We start from the raw sequence: 12942 nt of genomic DNA, 5'->3' as shown, positions 1-12942 counted from the left end.
GCATACTGAACCAGCCCCTTTAGTATGGTATTCTCTGCTCTGACTTGCATCATCTCTCCAGCATACCAGGCAGAGATCTTTCTCATCATCTGCTACCTGATCCTTTTAATATCCATGGAGGTGTCATGGATTGAACCTGCATACTGTCTAGCACTGAGAATAAAATCATAGAATTGTAGATTTGGAAGGTGCCCCAAGTGCCATCTCTTCCAACCCCCTGAAATGCAGGAATCTCAGCTAAAGCATCCATGACAAATGGCCATCCAACCTCTGCTTATAAACTCCAAGGAAGGAGAGTTCACAACCTCCGGAGGGAGTCCGTTCCACTGTCAAACAGCTCTACTGTCAGAAAGCTCTTCCTGATGTTTAGTCAGAATCTCCTTTCTTGTAACTTGGAGGCATTGGTTCGAGTCCTGCCCTGCAAAGCAGGAGAAAACAAGCTTGCTCCATCTTCCATGTGACAGCTCTTTAGATATTTGAAGATGGCTATCATTAGCTTCTCCCAGTCTCCTATTTCCAGACAATACTTACTGCATTGTCAGGGGAACATGCAGCATTCACTTAAGCTGGGCACACAGTACACCTTTAATTCTAGGCACTGTAGTTCATTAAGGATAGCTGGGAATTGTAACTCCGTGAGGGGTAAACTGCACTGCCCAGAATTCTTTGAGGGAAACAATATGCCTCAAAGATACAGTGTGTGCACTGAGACTGCTGGAATGCCTCAAAGCAGTTGTAATACACCCACACAGCAGATGCAAGTCCAATACCATGCAAGAAACCTTCCTCTTCTCATGGTGGGGCACTGGCCTTAGGAACCCACTGTGGAGAGTTGGGGGCAGGCAGGAACCATTTTTCAGGTGCACTGGGTGACAGTGGTGGGTGGGTATGAACGCAATCCTCTGTGCTTTACAGCTCTGAGCTGCTCAAAATGTCATTGGTCTGAAGAAGTATTGACTGTTAATACGGGGATGCTGTTTTCCTCGAAATTGTACTCACCATTTGTGGTGAGAATGCCAGTGTGGTCATAAGCCCACGACATCAACATTCTTCTGTTTTCCCCCCAAAATTGCCGTCTTGTGTATGTCTGCTTTGAAGCCAGTGATTAAATTCCCACTGGTTCCAAATGGAGGAGAACTCAGTTAGTGCTAAGCACAGCTGCCATGTTACGTTAAGCAGCAAAAGACCTGAAGAGACCCTTCTTATATGCTGACATAAACTGTAATATTTGCAGTCCCGAAACCCCTAACTCTGCAGTGGACTCATTATCATAAAAGTGGCTTTGTACTTCAGGGTACAAAGTTAATGGATGGAGTCCCTTGTGCTGTAAAGGAAGCTACGTGTGTGTGTGTGTGTGAGAGAGAGAGAGAGAGAGAGAGAGAGAGCTAACATTCTGGGAAAAGTGTTATGTAGAGATGTTGGCCTGTTATCATTTTCTTGTTGTAATTAAATACAGGTCCAACTGGTGCCGAGTGTCAGTGCCCTTCTGAAGGACACTGGTATTTAGCCAATAACAACAAGCATTGTATCGTGGACAATGGCACCAGGTGTGGAGAAGGACTCTTCACCTGTCTGAATGGCCGGTGCATCTCAGAACGCTGGAAATGTGACAACGATAATGACTGTGGGGATGGCAGTGACGAACTGGAAAGTGTGTGTGGTAAGCACTTCAATAATCAAGTCAAGCTCTCACCCAGTTGCTGTTGATTTTGGGGTGGGAGGCGGAAACGTTTTGGAAAAAGTTCGAGCGATAACCAATATGTGTTTGGTCAGAGAACCATTGGGCTTGTGAACAGGGCTGTGTACAAGAGCTGATCTCATTCAGAATGTATTTCTTTTAGTGTAAAAACAAACAATTAAAACACTCCTTTGGTTACCATGAAGGACATGACAGCAACGTTGAAACTAAGTTACCTTGTTCAATTTGAGCAGTGTAGAGAAAAATAACTGATTTTCAGAAGGGCTGGGAAGTATCTGCCCAATTGAGAAAAAGTCTGCATGTGTGAGACTTGGGGGGTGAGAAGCGCTTTGGAGTAGAAGATGTCCTTAAATAATTCACTAACAATTTAACATTTCTTAAGACTGTTTCTTCCTCAAAGATCTTGCAAAGTTAGGACTCTAAGCTACCGTTCCCCTCTATGAAATCCATTGGGTGCATAAATCCATCCTGGGAGGACGGTTCTCCATGCTGAGCAAGCAAGGAGGGAGAAAAAGGGGAGGGGAGGGTGCATCTGAAGACCCCTTTCTTGTAACACTCAGTTATAGAATTGGGAGTGGATCTACGAAGTGAAATAAAAGTCGTGTTTTCCATTGGCTTTTTAATGGCAACGCAGCCTTGTAACTTTAGGGCAGTGTCTTACATAGGAGCCCCAAATAAAATATTTGAGCCCCCCCGCCCAAGTTGATGAGCATTCAAATGGTGTGGTTGCACCGTGTCATGTGATTGATTATTTGGGGTGGGTCTTGCTCCCTCCCCATATTTTATTCAAGTTTTCAGTCCTGCTGTCTTAGCTGGAGGACTCCAATCTACTCTCTACCTTCATGCCCTTCCATTTGAACTTCTCTCTGGCTCATTACATTTTCATTTAGGGCAAAAAAGGGTTCACAGGGGTTTGAAATGTCTGGAAATTTATCGTTCATGTAGAAACAAAAAGAAACACATTGCCTTCTATATCTGACTGATTCAAGGTGTGTATTTTATTTTACATGCAGTCCGTTTTGCAGCCGTGTTTGCCCTGGCAGGTAAAACAAACTGAGTGCTGTGTGTGTGTGTATTTCTTTGATGTGTTTGTCAATGCCTTCAGGTTCTCTTCTGTCAGTGACATTGCTTTGTTGCCTCCTCTCTCCCTTCAGCTTTTCATACCTGTCAGCCAACAGCTTTCACCTGCGGCAATGGGCGGTGTGTACCCTACGCTTATCGCTGTGATCACTACAATGACTGTGGAGACAACAGTGATGAGGTGGGCTGCTTGTTCCGAACTTGTGACTCCCACACAGAATTTACTTGCAGTAATGGAAGGTGTATATCTCTTGAATACGTCTGCAATGGTGTAAACAACTGTTATGATAATGGCACGTCAGATGAGAGAAACTGCCGTAAGTTGATTACAAACTATGTATTGTCCTTTAGGATCTCACTCGTTAGGCTACAGAAGAAGAAACGTCTTCTTAAATCAATCAATCAATCAATCAATCAATCAATCAATCAATATTCTGTAGAAAAGAAGAAAGCACTTTGCAAAAACTGTATTTTTGACACAATGGTATCATTTGCATGTAACGCTAAACCAAGCTGTGACATAGCAAGAATGAGCAAATAGGTAGGTACCCAGTGAGAGAATCATGGCAGCTTCCCTTTCCTGCTAGTCCTCCTGATGCTATGCAAACCTGGGATCTGTTTTTTGCAAACTGTTGAGCTGTAAAACAAGAGCAAACCTTGGTTACAACTCATGGGTTTCTGGGAGCAGGACAAACCATGAGCTCAGGTTCTCACTTAATGCCAAGCCAAACCATAGTTTCGCTCTGGCAGTATGGCAGCAGCAGGGCTGAGGGAAGAGTGAAATAGTCATGATTTTCTCCTGGGTATTTGCAAGCTTGCTTGTTCTCACTGAGCCGTAGTTTGAAATAGTGTTTTGTGGAAACCAGACCACTGTCAAATCTACAAGGAACATTGAAAAACTGAATGGCTGCTGTTTGATTGTTTGTTGGCATCTGAGTCTGACTGATTTATTGCATTTGCCGCCATGGAACATTATGGCAAGGACTTGAATCAATATTTCATGGTGCCATTTGTTGTGCAATTCTTGGGGCAGGAGGAGAGGGGGAATTGGTTTGGTTTGGATTTGTATGTTTCAGGAATGAAAAATAAGCGTATATAATCCTAATTGCTTCCTTTTCTGCTCTTGCTGCTGGGCCAGAGAACAAACAAATGAGGGGCTGGTTTCATGTTATTTGTGAACCAGTGACTATGGTTTGTTTTCTAAGACAAACCATGGCAGGGAAATCAAGGACAAACTTTAAGAACATAAGATGAGCCCTGCCAATGGGAATCTAGTCCAGCGGCTGGCCCATGGGAAACTTGTAAGAAGGAGCTGAGAGCAAGAGCTCTCTCCCAACTTCTGATTCCCAGCAACTGCTATCCAGAAACATTCTTGCCTCAGACAATGGAGGTTGGAAGCAGTGTTGCAGTGGATCACCTTGGCTTCCCAGCTTTGGGTTTGTTTGAGAGTTTGCCTCTGGTGTGCTTCCTTCTCTACTTATATCGCAAGACCAGCAGAAAGAGTTTTCATCAGTGAAACCTTTGACACATATTTTCAATAACAATTCTACTAGATGGAGGTGGAACTGTCAAGGAACAGGAGATTACACTGTCTCGTTTGCCAGAGAAACAAAAAGTGCCTTTGGTAGCTATGGTGGCATAAGCCAGTTTTCTTGGAACCTAGAGATCAGTGGATTGATAGGAGAAAGGTGAATAAGGCCCTTGTCACGAAGCCCACCCCTTGCTAGCAGCTGTCTCTCAGGTGCATTACAACCCAAATGTGCAGTGTTTACCAGTTCTTAAGGTTGGGCTATGAGGGGCTCTCTAGGCTTTTTATTGCTGCATGCCTCCGGCCATTATACATTGCTGGGAGGTTGTTTGCGACGTGGTGAGTCGCAGGATAAGCCGGTCTTAACACTAAATGCTAAACCAGGGGCTTTGTTGTGATGCTGGATTAACATGAAGCAGGTGTCCCAATTGTTGCTTGGTTGTTCCAAGACATTTTTATAGAGCAGTTGGCTGTAGCTGATGGAGGAATATATGTTTTGAATCAAGAGGCAGATGCTCTTTAGGAAGACAGAAGAACAGATTCACACATACAGCTCTGTTTAGGGAAGCTTTTAATGTTTGATGTATTACTGTATTTTAATATTTGGTTGGAAGCTGCCCAGAGTGGCTGGGGAAGCAAAGCCAGATGGGCGGGGTATAAATAATAAATTATTATTATTATTATTATTATTATTATTATTATTATTATTATTATTACAAGGGAAAACTGACTCAAGCCTTTACTACTCACATAACTGTTTTAAATACTTGCATTGAAAATCCATAGTTAAATCTGGCCAATAATTTAGAAAGGATTGTGGTGTGTATGTGTGTGTGTGTGTGTGTGTGTGTGTGTGTGTAACCATTCTATACAAATATTATAGATGGATGACAAATGTTGCTAGGTTCACTTAAAGTTGTCCAGCTATGACCAAATATGCCATGTGAGTTAGTTTCTGTCTCTCATGATATGAGGCACAACCTGTCTATTCTGTCTAACAGATAGAAATCTGCTCTGTGGAGATGCAGTCTGAAAAGTGCTTTTTACTACATTTTGGATAATTCTCCTAAATGACTGCAGAAAGCAGAGAGCCAGGAAAAAGCCGCAATCATGGTTCCATAGAATGTCTATCTGATTTAAATAATGAGCATATATCAATGGATAAAATAGTTATTTTGAACATACAGATAATGAGAATGAGCATGAGATAGTTAAACTACTGCCCTAAGAGTGAATATATTAGCTCAGTCTTGGAGAAGGCATATCTGGATTGATTACTAGATACATAAGGGTACTTTTCGAAATTTCATCCCAGAACAACGCTAATAGGGCTGTGTGCAATTACTTTTTGAAAAACAGAAGCATGTTATTTTTTTAAGAAATCGAAAACTCTTTAATATTATTATTTTTTTTGCCCTTTAAAGCTGACCGTACTTGTCAACCTGGTTATACAAAATGTCAGAGCACAAACATATGCATTCCTCGAACATATCTTTGTGATGGGGATAATGACTGTGGAGACATGAGTGATGAGAGCCCAACTCACTGCGGTAAGCTAATGGATCCCCCCAATTACCCTCCTCCATTTCCTTCGACTCTGGCTTGATTTCTGGTGAAAAGCCAAACATTCTTGTAGCTTCTCTTCTTTGATTTTGCTTTTTTGGATTGCCTTTCAAAAGACACAGTTGACGTGTGTGAGAGAGAGAGGGAGGGAGGGAGGGAGAGATGGCTATACTGCATAACTTCCAGAATTTAAATAAAAGACAGAAACTCCTTAAATAAGAGAATCATGGACACTATTGGGATATGTAGAAATGGCGAAACTCACTGGAAGATTAAGGAATCAAGATGATAGAGTCTTTAATTTAAGAATGGAAATCATTTATTGATTTTTTTTAAAAAAATTGTAAACAAATACAATCATTAGCAGGATTAACGTAAAGCCATGCAGTGAGATAAAATCAGTTTTTAATATATATGGGATAATTAATAATTAAGCTTAAACTAGGAGATTCAGTGAAGATGCTATAAATTTAAGCAACCTCAGAAAGGGAGGTTGGTCAGAATGGGGTATTGAAATTTGATGTGAAACAATATCTTTTTTGTTTGATGTAAAATGATAAATAATTAAAAAGAGAGAAAGAGAGAACCATGGACAAAAAAAGACATACAACTCCGCACAGTTGAGAATCAAAAGGAAAAGAATAAGACAAAACGTAGAGGTTGTGTTTTTTCTTTACCCTTGCAGTTTCGCTGACTTGCAGCAGCAGCGAGTTCCGCTGCTCCTCTGGGCGTTGCATTCCTGCTCATTGGTACTGTGATCAAGCAGTAGACTGCGCTGACGGCTCAGATGAGCCTACCTCTTGTGGTAAGTGAGAAGTTAAAACCAGAGCCGTTTGCAAAGGTATGCCCTGAGTAGGGAACGAGATGAATTAATTGATTGGCCAATCTTACTGTCAGGTATTGGCAAGTCAAGTCCAAAGAACGAGACAGTGCTGCTCTGCACCCCCACAACCATGTCCCTCTCCCTCAGCTTAAGAGGCAGTGGGAAGATGGAGAGGAACATTGTCTGCCCCCCAGCCCTGCCAGCCATTAAAGGCAACTCCCTATTTACGTGGGGGTTGTGTTCTGAGGCACTGCGCATTTAAGTGAAATTGCGTATGTTGGGAACACCATTGCAAAAGTCTGCAAACACCCTCTGAACCATCTGGAAACCCTTGAAAAACCATTAAAAACCCCAGCAGCACTTGCCAGATGCCCTCTAAACCTCCTTGCTCAAAAGCCAACCCTCCGCAGGCCTCAAAGGTCGGTGCCAAGGCTCTTGGGATTGCACTCGCATAGGCTTGTGAGATTGCTGGATGCTGTTTTGTGCCATTTTTTGCACATTTGGGGGGCCATTTTTGCCCCTTCAAGCACCACTTCCAGATTCATGGTGATGCATGTGCACACAGGCACGCATGACTTGAATGTGCATAAATGGGGAGTTGCCTGTACTGGATACAAAACGTAGATCTGCCTCTTTGCACAACCAAGCTGGTGTGTTCACATTCCAACATAGGAGTGCCACAAGTTCCTTTTGCCTACACCACCTAATGCACCTGTTGGCTGCAGGTTTAGCTAGCATTGGCCAAGAGAAAACAGTCACTTATACCTTTTGAGGTTTCAGTTTTGCCATAGTTAGCGTTACGTCTGAATGTCTCGTCACATGGAACAAGACTTTTAATGTGCTAGTAGGAATAATGCAAACAGAGCAACGCTGTTCTTTTTCCAGTTTCCCCTGTGCGGAGCTGTTCAAGCGAACAGTTCAGATGTGACGATGGCAGATGCATACCAGCAACGTGGATCTGCGATGGTGATAATGACTGCGGTGACATGAGTGACGAGGACCAAAGACACAATTGTGGTAAGTACCTATCAAATGAAAAGCTTTACAGCATGCGTAGGCAAACTAAGGCCCGGGGGCCGGATCCGGCCCAATCGCCTTCTAAATTCGGCCCATGGATGGTCCCGGAATCAGTGTGTTTTTACATGAGTAGAATGTGCCCTTTTATTTAAAATGCATCTCTGGGTTATTTATGGGGCATAGGAATTCGTTCATTCCCCCCCCCCAAAAAAAATACAGTCTGGCCCCCCACAAGGTCTGAGGGACAGTGGACCGGCCCCCTGCTGAAAAAGTTTGCTCACCCCTGCTTTACTGTTATGACATTATAATGTTGCTTCTTTACCCCCTAGACATCTTTCTTGGCAAACGCAGGGCTGCAGAAGACTTTGGGAGGTCAAAGAGGTGTTGAGGGCCAGGGACAAGAGACTTGTGTAAATGACTAATAGGGCAAGTATAAACCAGCTGCTGAAATATTGTTCTTTCCCCCCCCCCAGCAAACCGCATCTGCTCAGACTCTGAGTTCACATGTGTGAACAATGCGCCCCCGCTAAGAAGGTGCATCCCTAGGGCTTGGGTCTGTGATGGTGATGCTGACTGCAGCGATGCTTACGACGAGCACCAGAACTGCACAAGGAGACCGTGCATGGGCAATGAATTCGCTTGCAGCAACGGGCTATGCATCCGTAACGCTTACAGGTTTGTTTATGATGGGTTGGGCAGTTTTGGCAAAGAAAGTACAGCTAATAGTAAAGGACCTCAGCCTGAACTTAAAAGTCTCATTTTAGCGTAGAACTCACAATGTAACCAAATATGTAAAGGTAAAGGTAAAGGTACCCCTGCCCGTACGGGCCAGTCTTGACAGACTCTGGGGTTGTGCGCTCATCTCACTCTATAGGCCGGGAGCCAGCGCTGTCCGCAGACACTTCCGGGTCACGTGGCCAGCGTGACGCAGCTGCTCTGGCGAGCCAGAGCCGCCCACGGAAACGTCGTTTACCTTCCCGCTAGTAAGCGGTCCCTATTTATCTACTTGCACCCGGGGGTGCTTTCGAACTGCTAGGTTGGCAGGCACTGGGACCGAGCAACGGGAGCACACCCCACCACGGGGATTCGAACTGCCGACCATGCGATCGGCAAGTCCAAGCGCTGAGGTTTTACCCACAGCGCCACCCGCGTCCCTAATAATGTAACCAAATACAGGTCACTTAACTCTCAGCCCCAGTGCCCTGTCATTAAGCTTGCATCTAGTGAAAAATGATGTCTACCTAAAAAAGGTAAAGGGACCCCTGACCATTAGGTCCAGTCGTGACTGACTCTGGGGTTGCGGCGCTCATCTCGCTTTACTGGCCGAGGGAGCTGGCGTACAGCTTCCGGGTCATGTGGCCAGCATGAGTAAGCCGCTTCTGGCGAACCAGAGCAGCACACGGAAATGCCGTTTACCTTCCCACCGGAGCGGTACCTATTTATCTACTTGCACTTTGACATGCTTTCACACTGCTAGGTTGGCAGGAGCAGGGACCAAGCAATGGGAGCTCACCCCATCATGGGGATTCGAACCACCGACCTTCTGATCGGCAAGTCTTAGGCTCTGTAGTTTAACCCACAGCGGCACCCGCGTCCCTGATGTCTACCTACTAGGTGCCAAATGAAAACGTTCCTCTTCAACCAGGCCTTTGGCTGTTAAACAGTCTAAGGCAGAACTTTCCAAACTGTGTGTCACAACACATTAGTGTGTCGGCCGCAGTGTGTCGGTGTGTCACACGAATGTTCCACATGCTCCTGGAGCTGGAAAGAGTTAGTTTAACCTTTTGTTTACTAGTAAAACTGAATTACTATGTCACAAAATGATTCAAAACTGAATTATTGTGTCCAAAAAGTGTGTCACCAACTTGAAAAGTTTGGAAAACTCTGATCTAAGGCCTTTTAAATGTGTGTGCATGTCTGTGTGAGAGATGTGTGTTGTTGTTGTGTTTTTGAGTTGTAAACTGCCCTGTAACCTTTGGATGAAGGGAGGTATATAATTTAATAATAATATAAATAAACTTTTTCTCTTTCTTAAACCTATGCTGGAATGCTGGCAAAAGTCTGTGATGCTAGACCGCTATTGTTTGATGCTATAACATTGATCCTAGAGCAGTGGAAGGTGGAGTTCTATGCTCACATGTGAGACAGGGAGTTTCCCTGCCTATTTGCTTGCTGTGATGAAATGCCCTGTCCAGCCCAACCAGAATACTCCAGAATTAGCCTGATCAGAAGTCGCATATACTGCAGTTTTGTGTGATATTATTGCCATCCTGTTCAGCGTCTTCATTTATCATGATCAACAGAACATTTGTGAAGCTTTCTCTGAAATCTTTTTGTATGCAATCCCTCTGAAGTGGAGCTTCTTCAGTGGAATAGTTTCTCGGGTCTGTTTGAATAAGGAGCAATCCTTCTGCCACGATTTTCAGATCAGGCCATTTCACCATACCAGAGCAGTGTGCAAATGACCTCTCAAAATTCTCTACCTTATTTGCCAGCAGAGAGAATAAGGTGGACTTACTATTAATACTGAATTTATACAGGGAAAGCAGACATTCTTCAATAGTTTCTCAAGGATTGTGGGGGGTCAGTGGCATAGCTTCTTTCCTCCCCTCCAAGTTTTAACATTCAAACTTGTTGGGAGCCTGGACACCATTTTGTTTCCTCCACAATGCCCCAGACTTAGTGTTAATTTGAGGCATTATGGGTGGGGTTGGGGTGGGGAATGGCAGCTGCCACAGAGAAATGGTGGATAATATTCAGAGAAAGATATGCAAGGAGGTATTTTTCTAGACGAGTGTGAGCAAAGAACAATCTGATACATTGCAACTCAGCGCTTGCAACAGATAGACTTCTCCAGTGGTTGAAGAAATGAGAGCTTCAGCTGTTGTATACTAGCATTTTTCCCCCTGGATCGTATTAACCAGAACTTAACTTTCTGCCTGGCTGGCAGTTTCCATCTGTTTTGTAACGTTCCAAAACTGGATTTCTTTTCCAGGTGTGACCGGCGTAATGACTGTGGCGACAGCAGTGACGAGAGGGGTTGCGTCTATCAGCCCTGTGCACAGTATCAGTTTACCTGTCAAAATGGCCGTTGCATCTCCAAAGCCTATATCTGCGATGGGGACAATGACTGTGGCGATGAATCAGATGAACTGGAGCACCTCTGCACTACGCCAGAGGCAACCTGTTCTCCCCATCATTTTAAGTGTGACAATGGAAACTGCCTTGAATTGGTCAAAGTCTGTAACCGAGTGGATGACTGCTCTGATAACAGCGATGAGAAAGGATGTGGTATGTATAGAACCTTTTTGACTTAGCTGATATTTATACAATGGTGCCTTGGGTTAAGAACTTAATTCATTCTGGAGGTCCGTTCTTAACTTGAAACTGTTCTTAACTTGAGGTACCACTTTAGCTAATGGGGCTTCCCGCTGCTGCCACGCAATTTCTGTTCTCACCCTGAAGCAAAGTTCTTAACCCAAGGTACTATTTCTGGGTTAGCGGAGTCTGTAACCTGAAGCGTCTGTAACCTTAGGTACCACTGTATAGTGTTCACCTTCAGCTTGAGAAATTGGGTGGTTTATCTTCCCATTTAGTTAACATCCACTGTATATAATAACCCAGTGTTCTTAGAAGAGCAAATTCATACAGCAGATTCATCTTACCACGTGCCCAGGAGTGATTGGTTAGGTGATCCAGGAGGCAACTCCTAGTGAAGGAGGATTGGGAAGCAGTTTGTTCTGCTTACGGTTTCCTAAAGACAAAGGTGACAGAATCTACGTATTACTGGTCCACCAGGACTGATGAGGATAGGAAACCGTTGTGTTCTGTGAAACCAACTATGACCATTCTGTGCAGCCCGGATGTTTGCTCCTGTTGTAGTTGATTCAACAGTTGATGCAATCCGTCGCTATATATAATATAATTGTGGCACACACAAGGTGAACATTTCCAGTGAAATCCAATGCTGCCATTGCGCTTGTGAAACAACAGAGGGAACTCGTAGTGGAAGAGGGCTGGCAAGCAGTTTTCTCTTATTCCCCCTACACCAACTTCCATGCAGTTCTGAAAGTTCACCTAACCATCTGGAGCAGATTAGTGGTATTAGTAGGATGGGGGGCTGCAGCAGGAAGGAGAAGTAGGAAGGAATCTCTTTCGTTAGCTTGCGTTAGTGGGCTTCTCCGCTAATCAAACCCATTCCAAGAGCAGAATGGCAGCTCTTTAAGTGTACAAGCAGAGACCAGTGCAGAAATGCAGCTGCTGCATTATTTCTGGATGAAAGCTGAGTGATCTATTTTGTTCTGTTTTCTGGCTATAGGTATAAACGAATGTAATGACACTTCAATCAGCGGTTGTGACCACGACTGCACAGACACCCAGACCAGTTTCTATTGCTCATGTCGTCCTGGATATCGGCTCATGTCCAATGAAAGGTCTTGTGATGACATTGACGAGTGCAGCGAGACACCATCCGTGTGTAGCCAGATTTGTGAGAATACCATTGGCTCCTATATCTGCAAGTGCGCACCAGGCTACATCCGGGAGCCGGATGGGAAAAGCTGCCGGCAAAATAGCAACATCTCGCCTTACCTCATCTTCAGCAACCGCTACTATCTGAGAAATCTCACGACGGATGGCCAGTCTTACTCCCTCATTTTGCAAGGACTACGGAACGTGGTGGCGCTGGACTTCGACAGGGTGGAGAAAAGGCTGTACTGGATTGATGTGGGCAGGAAGGTCATTGAAAGAATGTTTTTCAATGGGACAAGCAAGGAAGTAATCATTAATGATGGCGTGCCCAGTGGGGAAGGCATTGCTGTTGACTGGGTTGGCAGGTAAATCTCAGTACGTTGCAGTAGTCATTGCCGAGACTGGGGCGGGGGGGAACACTGATTGTTTTAATATGGACTAATGTTTCTCCCCCCCCAAATAATATTTATTATTTTCAGTAGATAAACATAGTAAAAAAAAAAAGATTAACAATAATAAAAACAAACAAAAGAATAAAAGAAAAAGAGAAAAAAGATGCATACAGCATATTAGGTAAAGGTAAAGGTACCCCTGCCCGTACGGGCCAGTCTTGACAGACTCTAGGGTTGTGCGCCCATCTCACTCAAGAGGCCGGGGGCCAGCGCTGTCCGGAGACACTTCCGGGTCATGTGGCCAGCGTGACATCGCTGCTCTGGCGAGCCAGAGCCGCACACGGAAACGCCGTTTACCTTCCTGCTGGTA

The 12942-nt window shown here is 44.4% G+C and overlaps 1 protein-coding gene across 2 annotated transcripts in view; it reads left to right on the top strand.

Moving 5' to 3' along the window:
* Positions 1 to 12942, top strand: part of LRP2 (LDL receptor related protein 2) — a 149874-nt gene that overhangs the window by 93940 nt on the left and 42992 nt on the right. For both annotated transcript variants that reach the window (XM_053409052.1, XM_053409062.1), the window contains exons 43-50: positions 1457 to 1660; positions 2854 to 3096; positions 5732 to 5857; positions 6556 to 6675; positions 7579 to 7710; positions 8184 to 8385; positions 10706 to 11001; positions 12029 to 12545. In XM_053409052.1, the coding sequence (XP_053265027.1) occupies positions 1457 to 1660; positions 2854 to 3096; positions 5732 to 5857; positions 6556 to 6675; positions 7579 to 7710; positions 8184 to 8385; positions 10706 to 11001; positions 12029 to 12545 (1840 nt within the window). The remainder of the gene's footprint in view (positions 1 to 1456; positions 1661 to 2853; positions 3097 to 5731; positions 5858 to 6555; positions 6676 to 7578; positions 7711 to 8183; positions 8386 to 10705; positions 11002 to 12028; positions 12546 to 12942) is intronic.

Source organism: Podarcis raffonei, chromosome 1, assembly GCF_027172205.1.
Source record: "Podarcis raffonei isolate rPodRaf1 chromosome 1, rPodRaf1.pri, whole genome shotgun sequence".
Lineage (NCBI taxonomy): Eukaryota > Metazoa > Chordata > Lepidosauria > Squamata > Lacertidae > Podarcis > Podarcis raffonei.
Note: the sequence above shows the minus strand (reverse complement) of the source record. Positions and strands in the feature narration are given on the sequence as shown.